We start from the raw sequence: 22672 nt of genomic DNA on the forward strand, positions 1-22672 counted from the left end.
TTTGATGAAGCAACATCAAGACTTTAAGATAGCAGGTGACACCATAGTACTAGCAGAAAATAGCAGAGACTTGGAATGATTACAGAAGAAAGTCAAGGAAGAAATTGCAAAGGCAGGTTTACAAGTGAGGATTAAGAAAACAAAAATAATGGCGCATTTTGGATGGGCCCTATGGGGCGCCGTCGTTACGCATGAGGGGCGACGCTTCCTGATGCGCCTTGCCCCTCGCGCATAATGACTACGTCAAAACGGCAGCGCCGCATACAGATGGGTGCTGCCATTTTGACGTCACGGACGCGTAGCGTCCGGACGCCACGCACAGGAAGTGGCACCGCGAGTGTGCGTTTTGCGCTTTGCGGCACCTCTTCCAGAGCCCAGGAAGAAGCCCCATTTTGGCGCTTCTTTGTTGCTGCGCCCGGGAACCGTGCGGTTTGGCTGCTGTTTGGTTCCCGGACGCAGCAACCGGCAACAGCACGAGACCACTTGTTTTGGGCGGTCTGTAACGCGCCAATGATTGCAGATCAAGAAACCCCCTTTGAAGAAATTTGCCACCCCCCCATAATATGCTTGCCTTAGGGTTGCCATAAATTAAATATGACTTGGAAGCACACAACAACAAACAATAATTAATGTGGTGTAGTGGTTTGTGTATTGGAATAGTCCTCAGGAAAAGTAGGGATTAAATCTGCCTTCAGCCATGGAAACCCACTGAGTGACCTTGTGTTAATCACACTCTCTCATCCTTAGAGGAAGGCAGTGACAAATCCCTCTTTAAATAAATCTTGCCAAAAGAATCCTTTGAGTACGTTTCCAAAAGTTTGCGTCAACATGAAGTTATTTAACAACAAACTATAAGACAACGTGGCCACAAGATGGCACTAGTTGTTTGATGCAGATTCTACATTTGCAGTAGGTAAAACATGCACCTTTGCCACCACTTTCTAACGCTACTGGAGGGCCCTGAAGGCGCTGCTGTGCAGACAGCTGTGCAGTGTGAAGCCAGCTACCAGGCATCTTGGGGACGTGCATTGTGCGTATACCATACCCCCAAGCTAGTGGAAGCCGGCTTTTCATGCCAATCTGTACCGCCCCTAACTTGAAATAAGAAAAAGGGATTTTGACATATTGCTTGCCTGGGATTTGGGAAGTTTATCTGTGTAACTTCTGCCTAAGGTCTCTGTGGAGGCCGGATTTCTTGGGTCTTTCACATTTAAATGTTTCATATCCCACCACACTGTCTTTCGGATCCCACCAATAGGCATCAAATTTTGTGACTACTGTACTGGGTTACACAGGATTCTTCTGCTGTCTTAAAAGACAAACAGTTGGACGCTTCTTTTACTGCAGAATTAACTCTCTAACCCTTGGTCCTCCCTCCCCCTGACGTTAGTCTCTTCATTATTAAGTCTTTCTTCTATTCTTGGTAGTGTGTTTTGATGTTAACATAAATCACTTAAGGCCACTCCTTTGTGAACAAAAGAAAATAACTTTTATTTACAGAAAGAGCTCATGATGGTATTTCTTTTGGTAGCTGGTCGGTTTTCAAAGCTTATGGTTACAGAGTGTATATTACTTCATTTGTTACAAATAGACTTTGTTTCAGTTTTCTTAAGGACTTCAGTTACTCTTCAACTGTGTTTTAGTTCTTTGCACACACCTTCTGCTAAATCTTATTCGGTAGGAGTATAAATTCTATGAATCTCTAGCTCTATTCATAAATTACAATTCTACAGAATAATGTGGATCAGAGCCATCCCTTTATTCACTCTCCACTATTCAAAGAACTTATTCCCAACTGCACTCCTCTCAGTTCTAAGACACACACACACACACCTCAGCAGGCTTGACACACTCAGACACTTCTCCTCCATATGGGTGATCAGATTTGATAATAGGTTTTTACCTTTTAAAAATTATTTTTATTGTTTTAAACTGTTCTCTCTCTTTTTTTATTATTTGTAAGCCCACCTGAGATTTTTCATACAGGGCAGGGTGTTTGTTCTTGTTAGCTGTTTTTGAGTCAATCTCAATTCATGGTGACCCTATGAATAAGACATTTCCAACCCCCCACCCCCCCCCCCCCCCAATTTTTTGCCTCCCTGCTCAAGTCTGAAGGCTCAAGCCCTTTGTCTCCCTGCTTGAGTCTATCCAACTGGCATGAGGTCTTCCCCTCTTTCTACTGCCCTCTATCCAGCATCATTGGCTTTTCTAATGAGTCATGACATCTCATTGTGTGGCCAAAGTATGACAGCTTCAATTTAGTCATCTTGGGGCCTGAACAGACAGGCCAAAATAGAGTTGCTTCAGGTCACTTTGGAGGCATGCTGTTTAAATGACACACACATCTTAAGATTGTTAGAAGCTGTGCCAAAGATGCACTCCAGGCCTTAGGACTGGAGCATGGCTTTGGCATGGCTTCTGGCCTCTTAGGACAAATGCAGCATTTAAACAGCATACCTCCAAAGTGACCCGAAGCAGCTTTATTTTGGCCTGTCTGTTCAGGCCCTTGGCTTCCAGGGAGATTTATTTTTTTGATCTGTTCTAAGGCCAATTTGTTTGTCTTTTTAGCTTTCTATGGTATCATCTCCAGCACCACATCTCAAATGAATTAATTTTCTTCCTATCTATGTTCTTCATTGCCCAGCTCTCACAGCCATACATGGTAATAGAGAATACAATGGCTTGAATGGTCCTAACTTTACTGTTCAGCTGTATATCTTTACACTTTAGGATTTTGTCTAGTTCTTTCATAGCTATCCTTCCCATTCCTAATCTTCTTCTGATGTCTTGACAACAGTCTCCATTCTGATCACTACTTAATCCAAGGTATGGGAAATCCTTAACAATTTTGATTTCTTCATTATCTATGTTGAATTTATGTAAATCATCTGTGGTCATTATTTTTGTTCTCTTCAAATTTAACATTAGGCCTGCATTTGCACTTTCTTCTTTGACTTTCTTTAGCGATTGTTCCGAGTCTGTGATGTTTTCTGCCAGTAGTATGGTGTCATCTGCATATTTTAGGTTATTGGTATTCCTTCCTCCTATCTTCACCCTTTCTTCTGTGTCTAAGTCTGCTCTTCATATATTTCCTGCATACAAGTTGGATGGATAGGGTTAAAGGATGCAGTCTTGCCTGATCCCTTTGCCAATTGGGAACCATTCTGTTTCTCCATATTCTGTTCTTACAGTAAATATGTTTTTAAAATAATAATTAATGATAAATAAATATAACATTTTTTTTCTTAAAGTGTGAAACTGTTGTATGACAAAGGAAAGTACAGTGTTTAGATTTTGGTCTTCATTGGTCACAGTTTGTAAATCTGGTATGATAGAGGAAAACTGTCACATAAGATTATCTGTTTTGTTGGGAATTTTGAACCCCAGCACTCCACAGTAACAACAATAAAAAGCATTCTTTATACCTAAATCCACTGGAAAACCCCAGGCTGCTGCCTTTGCCAAAAAAGAGGCCAGTTTTGGTCTGTATGTATTTTTCATGTTTTGTGCTTTATGCATAGTTTTACTCATGTAATGTGTTAGGAATTACATCTGAGTGAAAATGCATTATGACTGGATTGTTAGAAATAATAGGCAACAAGAGGCTAACCTCTAAGATAACACCTGCAAAATCCTGCTTGGCAGAAAAGTGCCAGATGGCTGAATGTGATGTTAATTATGATGAATAGCCTCATTAATCTCTCATTGTTTCCTTTAAGAAAAAAAATCCTTTTCCATGCAGGGTTTTCTTTTGGACTCTCTGAATATAAAATCACTTGTATTCAAGGTGGGTGACTGGCTTTAGACTTCTAGTTCAATCTTTAGGGTAGTGTAGGAGGTGGAGGGCCAAGGAGGGAAGAGTTTTCTTTAGCTGGTAGTCGAAAAAGACACCCCCCCTGCTACCACATAATGACTTTTGACTTAATAACTTTTAACCACTTAAGTTCTAGGGATTTGACTTGGTGCCCTTCAAGGGTATGCAGTAAGATCTGAGCAGTGTTTCTTGTGCCATTGCTCATATGGATTTAGTTTCATATGTTCATAATGGAGGTCTAGTACTTGACACCATTTCTCAAATATTTTAAAACATTGCAATTTTTTTTGCAGTATTTACAAAAATATTGTAAATATTTTACAATTGTTTTTGTTTGTACTTGCCATAAAATATTATTTACAGAAGCACCCCTCTTCTGAAAGCAGATTCTCTTTTCGGGGTATTTTATATTGTATTTTATATCTTATATTATATATATTTTGGCCAGAAAAGGTGTAGTTCAGGAAATCTGGAGATATCAAGGGCCACAAAAATGGCTTTGAAGGTTTTTAAGGGTCTGTATATGGTTTTAGTTTTATTGTTTTAATGCATTTTAGTATTCTTAATTGTTATAATATGTACTGCCTTTAAGTGCTTTTATCTTTTTTATTGCATTTTATTTTTTTAATAAGTGATATGTTTTAATACTGTACTGGTTTAATTGTGATTCTCAGACATTTTGTATGTTTTTATTTGTATTGTTCTTTTAATTTGTAAGCAGCTTTGTGTCCCAATTTTGAGGGGAAATGCAGGATATAAATAAATATAACAACAGCAACAAATACGATGACAGTTTACCCACCAACATATATCTGAATAAAGACTTTGAGCCATTCTACAGCTTGGCTACTCACAGAGATCAACAGGCATTCCAAATATAATGGGAAACATTTATTCCAGCTGTATCCCATGGGTAGACAGCTCATACTGTCTTTCCTACTGTGCAAATGATCACTGCTGGAAAAATAATTAAAATGTTCCAGAATGGGATGTGTTTTAACTAGCTGTGTCTCCTCTCACCCCCAATCTTGGTGTTTATAAATTTCTATGTGGCTCAGGACATTGTGACACTATATCTCTCTCACTTTATCTGTACATGCACTCTTGTTGTTCTTCTGTTGTAATGCTTCTATAGTCGGCCCTCAGTATCCATGAGGTATCTGTTCGAGACCCCTCTGCAGATACCAAAATCTAATGGATGCTCAAGTTCCAATGTCTCCCATGGTGGCGCATGCACCACACCACCGTTAGGGACAATGGAACTTCAATGGCACTGCATGCACATGACTGCACTGCCATTAGGGACAGCCCCTGTCATCCCCAGTAGCAGCGCAGCTGCATTGAGGACAATGAAACTTAATGGTGGCGCAGCCAAGTGCACGTGCCACTATGGGACAATGGGGGCTGTCCCTAATGGTGGCGTGGCCACGTGCATTTGCTGCCATTGGGGACAACATAGGCTTGCCATCAACGGATGCTTGAATCTGTGGATACCAAGGACCGACTGTATTTCACTTCTTGATTATAGTCTGGTTGTATCATGCTGTATTGACTACTGTGATGTTCAGTTTATAATGCAGTCTGCCCTGTGTTTGTGTATTATATTACAATTTCTGTTATAAAACACATCTCTTACTATAGTTTTCACTGGTTACCGTAGTTCTTTGTAGGTGTGGCTAAGCAGTATCCATCTAATGTTTGGCCAAATATGTTAGACTGCAACTACCATTGATATGCTAGTTGAGGATGATGGGAGTTGTACTGGTACAGATCAGGAAGTCATCAAACTGGGGAAGGCTTCTAAAGAAACAAGCTGACAGTTGTCTGTATAGAATGTAACATGTCCTGCTTCCTCTTTCTTAAAAAGGGCTGCCCAGTTTTTGCGAAAAATGGCTGATCCTCAGTCCATCCAAGAATCTCAGAACCTGTCTATGTTTCTTGCCAACCACAACAAGATTACGCAAGTATGTTTTTAAGTTAACAATAACGCAGAATGTAAATTGAACATTAATTTTTTTCATACTGAAGTTAGTATTTTATGTGCTTATTAATAATGTAATATAAAGACAGCTATATCTCTGTGTATATGCTTTGTATTATATGAGTGTTTTTAACAATTTACATTGATTTTTTTCTTTATTGCCATCTATAACTGTACTGATTTTTTCCCCCCTAGTCTTTACAGCAACAACTCGAGGTGATTCCTGGCTATGAAGAACTACTTGCTGATATTGTGAATTTATGCGTAGATTACTATGAGAACAAAATGTACCTAACACCTAATGAGAAGCATATGCTCCTAAAAGTAAGAAGTAATTTCTTGCTGAAAGCACTTCAGTATTCTGGTGGGGGGAGGAGGGGCTGTTGAAAAATGCTGCAAAATACTCTTGAAATCTTAAACTTTCTATACCAAATAGCTAATAATAATGAGTAATTGCAGACTCCTGTTTGTATGTGTGGCTCTCCTCTTTACTCCACCTCCAAAAACACAGGAGGGAGAAGTAATTTTTATGGGAGGATTGCAAAAGGGCTGAAAAAGAATCTATACAATTCTGTGTTGTTGAGTAAAAGACATGCAAAACCAAATTGCTCAGTATCCAGTGATTACATTGGCTTTTAGCTGAATGAATATCTTAATTTTTAAAGTAATGAATAGACCAGTGAATTTGTACCTTGAACATTTTCAGCAGTATACTTCCTTAAAAATAATTTTAAAAACCCTAGAGAGGTTGTGGAGGAGAGCTAATTAAATGCAAAGTGGCGTGGATTTGTGGATTTGAGCCGTTTATTTCTCAAATGCTGATGGTGCTACATTGTAGGAGGTAAAATTGGCAAGGACGTTGTTAAGGATCCCAGAATGCATTGTGCTTATTCTTCTTGTGAGCTTAATTTTGCTATTTAGGGGTATACTCAATATTTAGAAAATTCAAGTGTGTCCTTTTACAACTTCTGGTAAGCACAGTCTTATCCAGAGCTGAAACTAAATGATACAAATATTTTTGGAAGACTAAGGGCTGGAACAGACGACCTATTTTGGCCAACTTGGGGCTGGCTTGAGGGTGCGGCATTTAGATGTGCCACTCCCACAAGCCAGGTAGATTTATACGTTGGCTGGCTTCTCTCCCGCTTATATGCCACTTGTCCCAGAGCTGGCTCTCCTGGGGGAAAAGTTACCTCTTTGGGAGAAGGTGTGGCTTTTTCAGCCCCAAAATGGAGCGTATCTTATCTTTTGGGGCAGAATCTGGCTGGATCGGGGCCCCCCAAATTTACTACAATTATTGAATATTTTAATTGGCTGTTTCTTTTCTTTTTCAGAATAACTTTCTGTGTGTGTGTGCGTGCATGTACACATGTGTGCATATGTGTGTCTGTTTAAGATGATAAATTTACAAAGATTCTGGTGCCGGTTTCCTATTCTGGTTCTTTAGTTTTGATTATCAGAAGACAGGAGCTCACTCATTGTTGGGTGGTTTTAATTTGGGCATAGGTCTAAATTCAGCCTTCTGTTTGGATGCACCCGTTTTGATAGTGTGCAGGAGTGTGTTGGCTCTGTTAAGGCTAGTCTGCCAAGAGTACATACTTGTAGAGATGTCTGATCTGGCCAGAGTGATATGTGCCTTTGTAGGATCCATTTTTGAATATAGTGTACTCTATGCGTGGGTATCTTTCAAAAGTGCTCAGAAACCTCCAGAGATTCTGAATGCTGTGGCCAAACTATCCAGTGGTGCTAGTATAGCACAGCTAGGACAACTTCCCTGGTTACCATTCTTTGCACAATTCACAGTGGTTTTTGTGACCTGTAAACACCCTGTATGACTTCAGACCAGAGAATTTTAAAGATCATACTCTTTGTTACAGTCCCTGCCCAAGTTTTAAGATCTCTGGGAGAAGTTCTTCTCCCATTTAGGAAGCTTGTTTGGGGATGCGAGATTGGACTTTCTTCATGATTATTCCCAAGCTCTGAAACTCCCTGGCAAGGAAGGCTAGTTTGATCTCTTGCCTGTTTTTTTTCCCCACCAGCAAGCAAAGACCTTTTTTTTCCAGGCAGACCTTTGACATAAAAGTTTTGTTATGGTTGAGAGTATGCTTTGTTTCCCTTAACCTATTGTTAAGCTTTAATTTGTCTTACAGTCGGCCCTTCTTATACACAGATTTTTTATACACGGATTTAAGCATACATGGTTTGAAAATGTTCCAAAAAAGTATAAATTTACCTTGATGTTCCATTTTTTATTAGGGACACCATTTTGCTATGTCATTATACTTAATGGGACTTGAGCATACACGGATTTTGTTATACACGGGGGATCTTGGAACCAAACCCCAGCGTATAACAAGGATCCACTGTACTTGTATTTTACTGTTGGCAGAAAGGTGGGATATAGAATATATAAATAAAGGCACAACCACAACAGCACCTTTCTGTGATGATGGGCTTATATGTTCCTGTGAGGCAAGAGGCTATGCTGATGGAAGCAGTGCTATTGATAAGGTCTCCCACATCAGCCTGGCTTTTTGCTGAACAGCCAGACTACTTGTGCCAGATACTGCAGTAATACAATAATGGGAACATGTGTGACAGTGGCAGAGTGTCTCTCAGAGGCAACATCAGTGGCTCCATAACTAACACTTGTTAGTACTGCGCAAAAGGAGGTACCAGTAAACCATTTCTGGATCCTTTTACTGTGAAAACCCTATGATGTGACAATTCAAAATAAAGCAAGAAATACAAGTATATCACAATTAACACAGTAGATGTGTTACTTCTTTAACAGAAACTTTAGTACCAAAGGCAAAAATGGTATGGAGAGAGTAGACTCCTATACGACAGAAAAAGAACAGATCAGCATGTTTCAGCAGATTTTTTAAATTCAAAACTAACAATATGCACATGTGAAATTAGGTCAGTCTTGTATAAGTGAACAAAACCATTCACACATTTTAGAGATCATTTGAAAGTTTCTTCCAAAACACCTCCATGGATTTTCCCCCCTTTCATTAATCTCTGCTTTCCTTATGATTTTCATTTTGGTGCTCAGACTTATAGATCTATGCTTTTCTAATACGCTGGAGTAGATTTTCTTTCTATTCGCTGTTCACACATGGTCAATAGGAGATTTCGGAGGCAGTTTGTCATGCCTCGTGGGTTCTGCTGAGTAGGATGGTACCTTGTGAGGGCATCTAGATGAGCTGCCACTACCCATTGATTTTAGCCCATGTGACCTAGTAACTCAGTGGGAAGTTACTGTGAGTTCAACTTGCACTTTCTACCTCTAACTCGGCAGAGATTTTCTCCCCGTACCATTGCGGGAGATGAGGCTGAGCAGGCACATGAAAGTGCATGAGAAAGTGGAAGTCTGTAAAAGAAGCTTTATTCTAAATAGTAGCGAATAATATCTCTTACTTCAGTGGTTCCCAACCTGTGGGTTGGGCCCCCTTTGGGGGTCGAACAACCTTTTCACAGGGGTCACCTAAGGCTGGGGGTTACCACAATATGAGAAACTATATTAAAGGGTCACAACATTAGGAAGGTTGAGAACCACTGTCTTACATGAAAGGCACCTCATTTCAGATGCACTTAGAAGAAGTTACAAAGTTTATGTCATATCCAGCCAAGATCACAAAAATAACATAAGCCCTGATGCATCTATCTAAAAACATTTCCTTATTCTAGTCATGCTACAAATGTCCTTGGATCTTGGATGTCCCTGGGACATTCAGCCTCAACCAAGCTTTCATATGTGTGACAAGCACCCAGCCCCCTTGTCCTTCTTTGTTCTTCTCTTTTGCCTCAGGGTTGCCTGATACTTTTATATCTTCTGCTGGGCATGATCTCAGAGATTTGCGCTTCTTCCTAATTGGCCATTCCCATTGGACAATTCTCACCTCGTCTCCGTGATGCTGATCCCACTAAATGCCTGTCAACACCATCACCTTATTAGCCCTTCCGTTACTTGGAAAGGAGACTGTCCCTCAGCTGTGTGGCCTAGATAATGATATGGCCCATTATCATACAGCTGCTGCTTACCTTGCCTGTTATAGGCAAGCACACATGGCTATGGTAGAATCAGCTAAAGTGGAATCCCATTCTTTTCCAGCTGAAGCTTTATTACTGTGGACAGTTGCAAACAAACATGGAAAATCTGTGTTTCTCCAGCCCTCCTTCATCTTCCTCCCATTGCTGATGCTGCTAAAAAACCCTATAGCTGGACACAAGACAAGGAGGAAAAAGGATGGTGACTGGCCATAAAAAGACTTTATAAAAAAGGAGTTTCTTTGTCAGAGGCATTTTATCTGAGGTATGCTTATAGTGCCATAAGATGAGACTCTGCGGTTGGAAGGCGTACTGTTGTCAAGAAATCGGAAGACGAGTAGGACTTGGAAACTAGACAAGACACCAAAGTATAAAGTTTTATCACCGAATGTCACAGTGTGGATTGTCCATGCCATCATGATTAAGCTGAGACTTTCATTCTTTGGACATAACATGAAAAGATATGACTCATTAGAAAAGACAGTGATGTTTGGCAAGGTGGAAGGCAGTAGGAAAATAGGAAGACTACATTACATGCAGATAGACCAAATGAAGGAAGCAATGGTCCTGTGTTTGAAACACCTGAGCAGTGCTGTTGATAACTGGGTGACTTGGAGGTTTCTCATTCATAGCATTGCTATAAGTCAAAGTTGACTTGAATGCAGTTATGAACAGTATGAACAAACAAACAAACAATTAGACACATAAATGGTTGGCATTATATACTGATTTTTCCAGTCTTTTGAAACATATTTATGTAGAATTTGCATACTTCTTAAACATTTAGGAGACCTCTGCAATGAAAACTAGTATCAGAGTTTGTTAGTATTCTACTGCCCTTTCAATACTGTTTCTTTTTGTGTCATGTCTTGCACAGAACACATAGGGATTGCCTCATTACTGGTCTTCCTGTGCTTTTTTTTTAACTGAAGAGAAGGATGAAATACTATAAAACCCCAAACAAACATACTGGCTACTAATATATTTGTTTCGTTTTGTTTTCTCTTTTTAGGTAATGGGTTTTGGCTTGTACCTGATGGATGGTAGTGTCAGTAACATCTATAAATTGGATGCTAAAAAAAGGATAAATCTTACCAAGATTGACAAGTTTTTTAAGGTTGGTTAAAATGTTTGGCTCCCTTTTGAAGCAGTTATTCTGAAGTATTAGTCAGTTAGACCCTTTGGAGTTCTGTTCCTAGAAGCCCCAGCCAGCATTGCCAATATTCATGGATTCTGGGAGATAAAGTCCAAAACATCTGGAGGACCAGAAGTTAAGAACCCGTGATTTAAAACATGTGTTTATGTATATTTGTTGTTTTGTGTCTTCAAGTCATTTCTGATTTATGGAGACCCTAAGGCAAACCTATCATGGTGTTTTCTTGGCAAGATTTGTTCAGAGAGGGTTTGGCATTGCTTTTCCCTGAGACAGAGGGTGTGACTTGCTGAAAGTCAACCCAGTAGGTTTCGTTGCCAAACAGGGAATTGAACCCAGGTCTCCAGGGTCACAGTCCAACACTCAAACTATTATGTCACACTGGCTTTAAAGTGTATTTACATACATCTTAAATAATTAGGAAACCACACTGAATATTTAGCGACCAAGGATCGGCTTTTCAAGCATGAGCTATGTGTGGAGATGGAGAAAATGTCAAAATTTGTGGGGTAATTAACATTGCATGTTTTAGGATACCTGGTGAACAAGCATCCACCATTTCCCCGGCCATAGTTATACTCTTATGGTGAGGATGTGCTTGTGTGTCCCTCCAGATATTGTACTGTGTTTCCCATAATCCATTAGCATTGGCTAAACTAGAGAGGGCTGATAAAGATTGCAGTCCAGCAACATCTGGAGAATCTCATGCTTATCTCTCTTGCTCTTAAAAGTATTCCTATTCTGCGTGCTTCAAATACATAATGATTGAGATCCTATATGTAACAGAAGGCTGGATAATATTTCAGTGGTGGTAGGAGAGGGTGGGCAGAATAATAGAGCTGAGAAAATTGGCCCTTTCCCTTTGTTGGTCTCTGAGAAGTAACCTCTCAGTTACATTAAATTTTCTTTGAAAAGAAGATGCTGTTCATTTTTGTATCAGTTTTTGCAAACAAAGAAAAGAATGTATAATTATAGAATTAGTATTAACAAAGAAGTTCTAATATTGGGTGTCATACTACTATATTTAAATTAAGCCTTGGGAAACTTGTATATAAAGGCAGAAATATGATGGCTTTGTTTGTTTTTCTGAATCTGGCTAAACTCTAAATGTAGTTTGTCTAGAGGGATGGATGTGGATTGCATATAACATTTTGCTTAATTTGTTTTCTCTCTTGAGGATAGCAGCTTCAAGTAGTTCCACTGTTTGGAGACATGCAGATTGAACTGGCAAGATACATTAAGACTAGCGCTCACTATGAGGAAAATAAATCTAGGTAAGGCTGAATAGGCAGGCAAACTTGCCTTGCTGAAAGAGTAGCATACCTGCTTATAATTCATTCTCTGGTATAAACAGAGATAATTTATTTGAGAAGTATGGTGGCATCTTTGTAAGTTTTTTTTTAACCATAGAACTTGATGGCATGTTTTTCATGCATTTTCTAGAACAGTGAGGGGCATCATGTTGCTTTTAGAGTTTTGTAGCACTCCAGCTTCTATCAGCCCTGCCAGCATCGCCAATGGCCTGGTGATGAGAATTGTAGTCAGGTAACCTCTGGAAGGCCATAGGTTCCCTCACCCTAGCCTAACAGAAACAGAAGAATTGAAGTAATCACATTGATACTAGCAACTATATTTAGAAAAACTGACTTCTGATGCTTATTATAGCATGCTATATATGTCTACTTGGAAGTAAGATCCACTGACTAATGGAATGTATGATTTAGGATGTATACTTAAGCTTAAAGCCTTAAATATTGTCTCCTCCCAATCCCAAATATAGAATATAATTTATTCTTTGAATCAATGAAATTGTTAGTTAGATATTCCTGATTGCTGCAATGGAAGGTGGGCATATGCTGCATTTTAAGCAGCTGGGCCATATTTGTTTTCTTCCAGTAATTTATGGAAGGTTGCAGCACAGTACAATGCATGGAAAATCCTTCCTGTTACAGAACTAAATTTGTTGATCTTTCTTTGCACAGTGGGCTTTGCTTTCTAAGTAATACCTTCTTAACTTATGAAGACTATATAAGCAGCATGTAACAACAGAAGGGCTTTAAACAGGGGGTGAAATCCATTAGACTTAAATGGTAGAACTTTTTAGCTCTCTCTTTGTCACCCATCCCCAGACATCTAGAAGTCCCAAAAACTATACCTGAAGTTTTTAAAAATTCTGTGCAACTAATTAATAAAGGTGTCTAGGAGGCTGCAGAGCCAGTGTTGTCCAAGGACTGCTCTGGTTTGTCATGTGGCCACATGACTGCACCAAACGCTGTTATCTTAACACCAAAATGATACCTATCTATCTACTTGCAATTGCATGCTTTCGGTTGGCAGAAGCTGGGACTAGTGACACTCAGGCCTCAAACTGTCCACCTGATCTTCCGATCGTCAGTACTGACGTCTTAACCACTAAGCCACCTCATCCCTATCTCATTTGTAATTAATGTTTAATAAATTGAACTAAAGGTAAAGAGGCATGTGATGGCTTAGTGGTTAAGACGCTGACTGACATTTGAAGATTGGCAGGTCAGCAGTTCGAGGCGATGTAAAAGTGAGCACCCATCACTAGTCCCAGCTTCTGCTAACTTAGCAGTTCGAAAGCATGTAAAAGTGCAAGTAGAGAAATAGGTACTACTTTGGTGGGAAGGTAAGCTTTTTGTGCAGTCATGCTGCCGCATGATCACAGAGTCATCTTTGACATCACTGGCTCTTCAGTTTAGTAATGGAGATGAGCACCGCTCCCTACAGTTGGACATGACTAGGCAACCTTGTCAAGGGAAAACATTCACCCTTTTGAACTACTGATATGACATTTTCATCCTTCTTTTTCTTCACACTCTTATCATTTATTGCCACTTGTGGGGAATGGTGACATCCAGGACATTAGTTATGTCTTAGACTCTTTGCTCTCTGTTAAACTTACGTTTTGCTCTTTCTTAGGTCTTCTATCCTTGCTACATTTAAGATCAGCAGCCAGTAAGCTGCCTTTGAAACCCCAAAGCCAGTGTAGCATACTAATTCTGGTCTTGTGTGGCCTTTGACAAGTTGCAACCTCTCAAGCTCACTTGTTTCAGGAGTTGTGTTAGGATAAATTCATAGAGAAAGAGGCCCAGACAACCCAGTTTGAGTTCATTGGAGAAATGGCAGGATATAAGAAATGTGGTGAATGAATGAATGCAGATTCTGTTGCTCCTAGACCATTTATTGGACCCAAACCAAACTTCTTATTTCCTAGATTTATGGGGATAAGATGGAAGAGGAGACATAGAGATGCTGTTTTTTGGCAGCAGCAAAATAACTGCAGTTATTTTATTTCATTGTTACAATGGGATAAAAACACTTTTGCCACCAGTGTACATACAACTGGAATATGATATGTTACTATTGCCTATCTTGTCAGGCTGATGGTGTAAAAGGGGTTGGGACAGGTGACTTCTTCCAATTTTCTTCCCTTTTATAATATATTGTTTTGTTTTATCTTATCTTAGATGGACATGTACTTCCTCCAGCAGTAGTCCCCAGTACAACATCTGTGAACAGATGATCCAGATAAGAGATGACCACATGCGTTTTATTTCAGAATTGGCTCGTTACAGCAATAGTGAGGTGTGTGAGTTAATTCAAGATATCTCTGCTTTGGATGAGAGCAGGTCTTATATGCAGACAATTCTCTTACAATTGCAGTCTGATGTGCTACTCTTTCTTACAAAAAGTAGTGAAAATTATTTCTGCACTGGTAAAATATCAGTTAAACTTTTGCACAATGAATAGCTAAAATAAAATGCTGCTTGGAATTCTGGGTTTGTGTATTTCAATTTTCTTACAAATCCCATTCAGGATTTTTAAGAACAGAATGTGTGTGTGTGTTTTTTTTAAAGAAACTAGACACATTTTTGTGAATTTATGGGTTGAAAGAACAAGAAATCAAATGATGTATCTTAATTAGAGTTGATCATAGGGAACTGCAGTGAAAAATACACGTTCAGTGTCCAGCCTCAATTCTCAGTGTTGTGCAGTAAGGGGGAAAAACATTTGAATTTATGCAGTGTGTTTTTCCCCACTACTGCATTTATCTCCCCCCCCCCCACTTGTGAAGATGTAGGGCATCAATACCAGAACTGGGTGATAAATGGTACCACTTTAGACATGAGGGGGGATATTGATATAAACTGCTTGTTCTTAAGTGAAGGTACAGTTAGAACCTTACCACTGTAATAGGAATTCTGTAAATGTTTTGACAATTTTGTGCCTGGAATGCAGAGTTAAGAGTGAACAGATCATCTGTGAAAGATACATGTCTGTGTATAAAGACACTGAAAAAACTAAGACATCCAGGCAAAGAATCAAACCAGATCAGCTATGCTTATAAATCCAACTCAAAATGAAAGCATAATAGTCCTTCCCTGATAGGACCAAGAGATAATAAGCCAAAGCCTGTGGGGCTCAGAAAAACCCAGCATAAAAGGTACCAGTTTGCTTGAGAGTGAGCTGTATCCAACATTTTTGGTGCTGCACAAGACAATAGCTGCAAATTTTTGAACATACAAATATTAATTCTTGATACCTTGCTTCACTGATGCTGTGATAGCTGTTGCTACATAAAGGGAACTCCAGCTAGATTCAGATTGGCAGACAAATGGCAAAGAATCTTCAGTCCCTTGACTTGGATGAGTAAACTACACTTGTTTCACCACACTGTTTTAAGATTTGGTTTAGATGGATGCAGGGATCCTTTAGTAAGAGGCAAATGAACCCTATGCAAATATTGTTAAGTGAGAAGCTGATACTAATATAAAAAAGAAAGAAATCCCAACATTACTTGGTCAACATGAGACATCAGTATGGAGAAGTGGTTGCCACACAAATGTGGTGATGCGGAAAGTGGAGTTCTGAATGTTTTTACAAAGGTTTAAAACTGGGAAAATAATTTTTTTCCCATATATTATAGATATGTAGTTGTATTGTGCAGATCTAAAACAACTAGTTTTAACAATCATGTTTTTGTTACAGGTGGTGACAGGATCAGGCCGACAAGAAGCTCAGAAAACAGATGCTGAATATCGAAAACTTTTTGACCTTTCTCTCCAAGGTCTCCAGCTTCTGTCTCAGTGGAGCGCACATGTTATGGAAGTGGTATGTCAAAGGATAGACAGTAGAAAATTCTGAAGAGGAAATGGGAGGGAATCTTTGTTTTATGAATAATCTCTAGATTGTATATGATTAACAAGCATCTCATACGTTATTCTTAGCATAAGTGAATTAGGGATTGTATGTGGAAGATCTAAGTTTTGGTAGATGTTCCACTTATTATCCACACATTCTATTTATATGGGCAAAGCATGTGGTGAAGCATTCTTTGCACATAACATCCATCATATATATGTATTATGTAGCAATGGTAGTGTAAGAACTAGCTTAACAGACCCATTCATAGAAGACACTTTTTATGATTATTCCATGAATTCTATACTTTCAGATGTTGGAGTAGAGTTGAATGAACAGGTGCTTTCATAGGATTTTATGTATTGTCTCTGTTTTGAAATTTAGTGGTCAAAATGTAAACACTGCATATCATAGCCCACAACAATAGTTATTGCAGGGTTATTTTTTAAGTTTGGAACATTTGCTAAAGGATTGTTTAGTTTTGATTTTTAAACTACAGTAAATAAGGCTAACAAGTAACAGTTTCCTCTGGCCTAAAGTATTAGATATTTAGCACTTCTAATTCAACTGGGACCCATGTCTAACAAAGAAAGCCTTAGAAAGGAACCAGGAATTGAGTGGTACTCAAAGATCAAACACATCATAGCAATGTAGTATTTAAAGTGCTATACTACACATCAAAAATTTTAGCTAGAGGAATTGGGGTAGCACTTGAGTTAATTGTCAACCTGATTTAATGTAGTATAAATGCCACTTTCATTACTATGCTATAGCTTGCAAAATAACCCCATGATAACTATTTGTGGACTAGTCATATGGTACAACTAATGACCCTAGTGAATCCCCATACTCATTAAAAAGATGTATCCTGGCAGTTTTGTAGAATCAGTAAACATAGCATTGCAGATGTGCGTTGGCATTTGTATTAGCTGTGCTTGCAGAAGGTAGCTTCCGTACAAAGTTAAATCTATACAAATGAGGATGATAAAGTTGTTATTTGCTATTTTATGTTGTTAATCTTCCTATTTTAGGGTTAACACCTATTATTCTAATAAAACCACTCTAACTTGCTACCCTAGAGGTAGTATAAGCATTCAATCAGACTTAGTACAATATGACCATCCTTATTGCAACTTCTCAGGTTGACTTTTGTTGACTATGTGACATCCTTATTCTCCATGTCATTTGCAGTATTCATGGAAGCTTGTACATCCAACTGACAAATACTCAAACAAAGATTGCCCAGACAATGCAGAGGAATATGAAAGAGCCACACGATACAATTATACCAGTGAAGAGAAGTTTGCTCTTGTTGAGGTAAGAGAGAAAAGATGCCTTGTGTAGGATATCCACTCTTAGTGCTTCAGTTTTCTGTATGGTTTAGGTTTGTTTTATTATGAAAAAATTACTCTTCCCAACCCCCATGCAGGTGATTGCAATGATTAAAGGATTGCAGGTACTGATGGGCAGGATGGAAAGTGTCTTCAATCATGCTATTCGTCATACCATCTATGCTGCTCTCCAAGACTTTGCCCAGATTACACTAAGAGAGCCACTAAGACAAGCTATCAAAAAGAAAAAGAATGTCATCCAAAGGTAGTGTCTTAATACTTTCTTATACTGTACCATTCATTTTTCCCCTCCAGAAATGCATTGTATGGGTTAAAGACAACACAGTATTGCTTTTGTGATGAGTATGTTATGACACTTTCTAACTTTGCCTAAAAGAAACTAGAGGATTTTGGAATATAACTACAAAACCTGCAGTCATCTCTCCTGAGAACCAGAAGAATTCTAGTAAAATTTAAATAGGCTACCTGGGATCCCAAAGATCACACGGCTGGGAGATTGTTCAGCATTGCCAAAGCTATTGCGACTAGTCAAAGCAATAGTGATAACTCGCAGGCAGAAAGTAAAAATTTTGAAAATTGACATGTTCATGCATTTTATTTTATTTATATCTGGGGAAGGAGCAATTGCAACTGCTCTGGCCAGTCAGCAGACACGGGATGGCTGTCTGTTGTCTAAAACAGTGATCTCCAAACTGTGCCTTTAAGAGATTTTGGACTTCAGTTCCCAGACGTCTCAGACATGTTGGCCAATAGTCTGGGATTATGGGAGCTGAAGTCCAAAATCTCTTAAAGAGCTCAGTTTGGGTACCACTAGTCTAAAATATGTCTGATATTTACTAGAGTTCAAGGAAGAGGGAAGGTAGGAAGCCATGAAAGAGGAGTGTACTGTACAAGGTTTTAAAAAATATGTTTGCCTTCCTCTGAAATTGGGAGTGTGTGACTTGCCCAAGGTCATCCAGTGGGTTTAATAGCTGGGCTGGAAATCAAATCCTGCGCTCCGGAGTTGTAGTCCACTCAAACCCCTATACCATGCTGGCTACCCCGAATATATTCCCCCCCCCCCAAGATTTTAGTCTTATTGGTTGATAAGTACTTAATATTTTGATGGTATGTGTACTGCATTTAGTTAACATCTGCAAGAATGCTTGTGGTTCTTAATGAAGAGTTCATGCTCACAAACCCTCTTTGGTCATGCTTAGTGTTCTCCAGGCCATCAGAAAGACTGTGTGTGACTGGGAAGGTGGGCGTGAGCCATTTAATGATCCTGCTCTGAGAGGAGAGAAAGATCCCAAAAGTGGCTTTGATGTCAAAGTTCCAAGACGAGCTGTGGGCCCCTCTAGTACCCAGGTAACTCCTTCTATACTAATTCTGGCTTGTATGTCACTGACTGATATAGGAATTACTGTAGAATGAACCCATTTAAAAAGATTAGTTATATAAATCCTGTGTAAATCTGGATTAGTCAAAGAACCCCATGGAAGGGTACTGTCACTTTAATTTTCTGTCCTGATTATACTCTCCCCCATCTTCTCCTCCATGTCTTCCAACTTCCATGATAATGCTTATGCGTTTAAATTGTCTTACAAATATATGTGTTTACATCCCTATACATAGATATCTCTTCCTGTTTTCAGTAGAAATTGTATCTTTTCAGTTCAGTGATGATTTTCTGTCAACAATTAATTGTTGTTGTTATGATTTTTTTATATAGCTTTTTTAGTTTTTACTTGTAAGAGCCTAATACAAAGCTTGTCCTGTATAGTTAGAATAACGCCTGTCTTTTGAACTCTATGGGATTGAGCTCCATCTTTGCCATTTTAAGGGTGGGTCTCAATGGTCCCCAGAAATCTGAGTGTGGGAATGGAATGCACTATGTATATTATTATTATTATTATTATTATTATTATTATTATTATTATTATTCACCCCCAGGAAGTAATTTTAATATTAGAACAACTTTTAGTGGTTGTTATATCAGTTAGGAAAAAAAAGCTTGATAGAAATTTGAAAAAAAAAAGTTAAATGTAAACTTAGTGACTTGGATTGGGAAGCTACAATCCAGAGAGCAAAACCATGTGTCATATAAACCACAGCTGCCAATGCCTTATTGTGGAATGCCTTTTGAATTGCAGAATCATTCAAAGTTAGTTTGTGATGTGGGATAGGGTAAAGTCCTGCTTTTCGGGGAAGAAGGGGAGGTAATTGCTTGCCTGTGCTTGAAGTAGAATTCTTGATGGTGGCTTCAAATGTCACCAGTTTTCTTCTCCTGAGCTTTATTTCACTATCAAATTATCTAATCCTTTCCTCAATTCTCCCCATGTTCTGGATCTTTACTACCTATTCATTTTTCAGAGATAAGAATCTACTGAACGTGGTAGGCTTGAAGCAGTAGTGCAGTGTAGTTTGTGTTAACATTACATCACCTTCAGTTGTAATTTACTGCTGTGTTGGAAGTAGACATGTTTGTAATTGGGGGAAGCAAACACCCAGTGAATTTTGAAGTGGGTTTATGAAGAAATTGAGGAACATTGCCTTGTCAGCATTTTTGGGAGTCTTAACAAATAAGTAGGCTTCATCTGTCCACTTTATTTGTAGATGATATTCCTTCAGCATTCTTAACTGTCTTGCTGTACCCCTCTTAACAAACTAATATATATTTTCTCATGGTTCTTTGTTTTCACTTCTTTATTTACCCTTGTGTTTTTAACTAACCTACTCTCTCTTCTTCCCCCTGCCTCTTCCTTCTCTGTTGGTTTTTAGCTCTACATGGTTCGCACTATGGCAGAGTCCTTAAACTCTGCTGAGCTGTTGAAGCAGCTCAGATCTCTGGGAATGGAAAAGTTATTGCATGTGATAAACAAGTTTCTGAGGCAGTCCTACATCTATCCCACCCTTTTAACCTTTGGTGGTAAGGCATTACTTATTATTTTTAAATACTGTGGTGACATCATCTGTTCCACTGAAAATTGTGGTACCTTTCAATCCTTTCTTTTCCCCTTAGGTTAATGCCTTTTGACCTTCCTTATCAGGTTTCAGTTTGAAGTGGAGCACTCTTTTGTCAGTGTGTTTTCAGTGATGCTGAACTAATATGCCATGTGTGTTTTTCCTTCCATCACAACTGTTCTGTTTAATAACACAGCTTTACATGGTGAGAACCATGTTAGAGTCCCTCATTGCGGACAAAAGTGGTTCCAAGAAAACCTTGAGAAGTAGCCTTGAGGGTCCCACCATATTGGACATAGAAAAATTCCACCGAGAGTCTTTCTTCTACACTCACTTGATAAATTTCAGTGGTAAGATATGCTGATGATCAGTGTCCAGCTTTAGCATGTCCTAATACTTCTAACATGACCTGGGAAAATGTTTCCGATTTTGTGTGGCTTACTTGACTTGAAACTGTGGCCTCTCACAATGTAATGGTTTGGCTCTCTTCACTGCTGTTGGATAACAGGAGCCTGAACCACCAGGATCTTTTGTCTGACCCAGTATTATATTTTTTAATACTTTGGAAAGTAAGAAATAAACTGGAATCAATTAGTTATGTACTTTGTATACTTTTTCCAGTTTTTCACATAACCTTTCTTCATTTTAATTTTGGTCTAAAAAGACATCCTGATATCAATTCTTTTAAAGACTGTTAGCAAAAATGTCTGCTGACTCTGTTTTTAATTCTTCTAAAGGCAGAAACCAAATACTTTGCCTTAGGTAAAACTCTGTTTGGCTGCCATTATTTCTCTTTGCTGTTGATTACAATCGGAAGCATGTTGTTCTTGTGGATGTATCTACTGACATGTGTCTAGTCTAGTCATATCACATTGTGTTGTCTTTCCAATTCATGCCATTACTGGAACTTTTTACTTTTTGTGCAAGGAGAGTTCATGTGTTAGCGCTCCTCACACACAGTGCTGTATTAGCCTTAGTGTCCATGCTTTGGTTACCTTGTACAGTGATTCCCAAACAAAGTACTGTACTGCAAGTCTCCCACTCCCACTACCATCAGTAGTATTGGGCTAATAATGTCATAAGCAGAGTATCTGTGCTCATCTCTGCCAACTGCACTAAAGTATGTCACCAAAGCAAGGGGCCCTGTAGCTGCATAACAGATGAACTACTTTAAACCACTCTGTACTTAACCACGTAAAGGTTTCATGGTAGCCTTCTCCTTATCTAGTCATGTTGTTTGAATTCTCTGGATTACAAGATCCAAAATCTGAAAAGTTGGATCTTTAGGAGCCAGCAGTATAGTCTTGATGATTCAAAGGTTTGGGAACCACTGCTCTAGCCTACTGAAAACACTTTTGCTGTGACATGGTGGAACAGACCCTTGGAAACAGTGGTGGCATTTTCTGGGCAATGTATTTGCTATAACTATTCTCCTACCTCTGCTTCTCCATAAAATGTTTATATTCTTATTGAGTGCCCTTATGATCTGTGCCTACCATATGGAGAGAGTTCATCACACCACCTAATCAGATGAACAGAGTAATATGGGTGGTCAGAAAATATTCCTATCTCCTCCCCCATTGCCCCAAGATCTGAAAGTGTGATCTTCACAATAATTGGCAAAAACTAGGAGATCACTTTGGCCTATGTGTGTGTGCCTTCATTCTCCTGGTTGCTGATACTGCTACTTCTGGCAGTGTTTTCAGTAATGACCCCGTTTGTGCCTCTGTGTGTATTTTTATTAATAGCACTTTGTATTAATCCCCTAGGCTCTCAATTGAAGCATTGTTTTCTGTTTTCCTGTTCGTGTGCTATTCTTGTAACCCTCTCTCATCTTTGTTTATTTATATAACATCGCACCATTAGAGTAGCAGGTCTGTGTGTATTTGTTTTTTGTTTTTTTTTAATTTTTGTTCTTATTTACAAGAAAATTAACTCAGTGCAATTTCTTCTGCAATAAGAAACGCTACAGCAGTGCTGCGACCTGTCCCAACTATGGTTCAGGGAATTCTTCTTGGAATTGACAATGGGCAGAAGAATCCAGTTCCCCATTGAGATGTCTATGCCTTGGATTTTGACTGACCATATCCTAGAGACCAAGGAAGCATCAATGATGGAGTAAGATTTATATGGCTTTTTAGCTTCTTGCTTAGTGCAAGATACAGAAAATTCTAATGAACGAGAGACTAAAAATTTAATTGGGTAGTGTA

At 38.9% G+C, this 22672-nt stretch overlaps 1 protein-coding gene across 3 annotated transcripts in view; it reads left to right on the plus strand.

Moving 5' to 3' along the window:
* The window catches only part of CYFIP1 (cytoplasmic FMR1 interacting protein 1), a 70640-nt gene that overhangs the window by 16911 nt on the left and 31057 nt on the right, over positions 1 to 22672 (plus strand). Inside the window, exons 7-17 of one of the 3 annotated variants that reach the window (XM_042456302.1) lie at positions 5682 to 5778; positions 5991 to 6119; positions 10861 to 10965; positions 12184 to 12275; positions 14493 to 14610; positions 16015 to 16137; positions 17359 to 17484; positions 17597 to 17763; positions 18719 to 18866; positions 20280 to 20427; positions 22424 to 22580. In XM_042456302.1, the coding sequence (XP_042312236.1) occupies positions 5682 to 5778; positions 5991 to 6119; positions 10861 to 10965; positions 12184 to 12275; positions 14493 to 14610; positions 16015 to 16137; positions 17359 to 17484; positions 17597 to 17763; positions 18719 to 18866; positions 20280 to 20427; positions 22424 to 22580 (1410 nt within the window). Of the gene's footprint in view, positions 1 to 5681; positions 5779 to 5990; positions 6120 to 10860; positions 10966 to 12183; positions 12276 to 14492; positions 14611 to 16014; positions 16138 to 17358; positions 17485 to 17596; positions 17764 to 18718; positions 18867 to 20279; positions 20428 to 20658; positions 20813 to 22423; positions 22581 to 22672 lie in introns of those variants that run through there. The other 2 variants (XM_042456301.1, XM_042456303.1) reach the window with 2 other exon arrangements.

This window comes from Sceloporus undulatus, chromosome 3 (genome assembly GCF_019175285.1).
Source record: "Sceloporus undulatus isolate JIND9_A2432 ecotype Alabama chromosome 3, SceUnd_v1.1, whole genome shotgun sequence".
NCBI lineage: Eukaryota > Metazoa > Chordata > Lepidosauria > Squamata > Phrynosomatidae > Sceloporus > Sceloporus undulatus.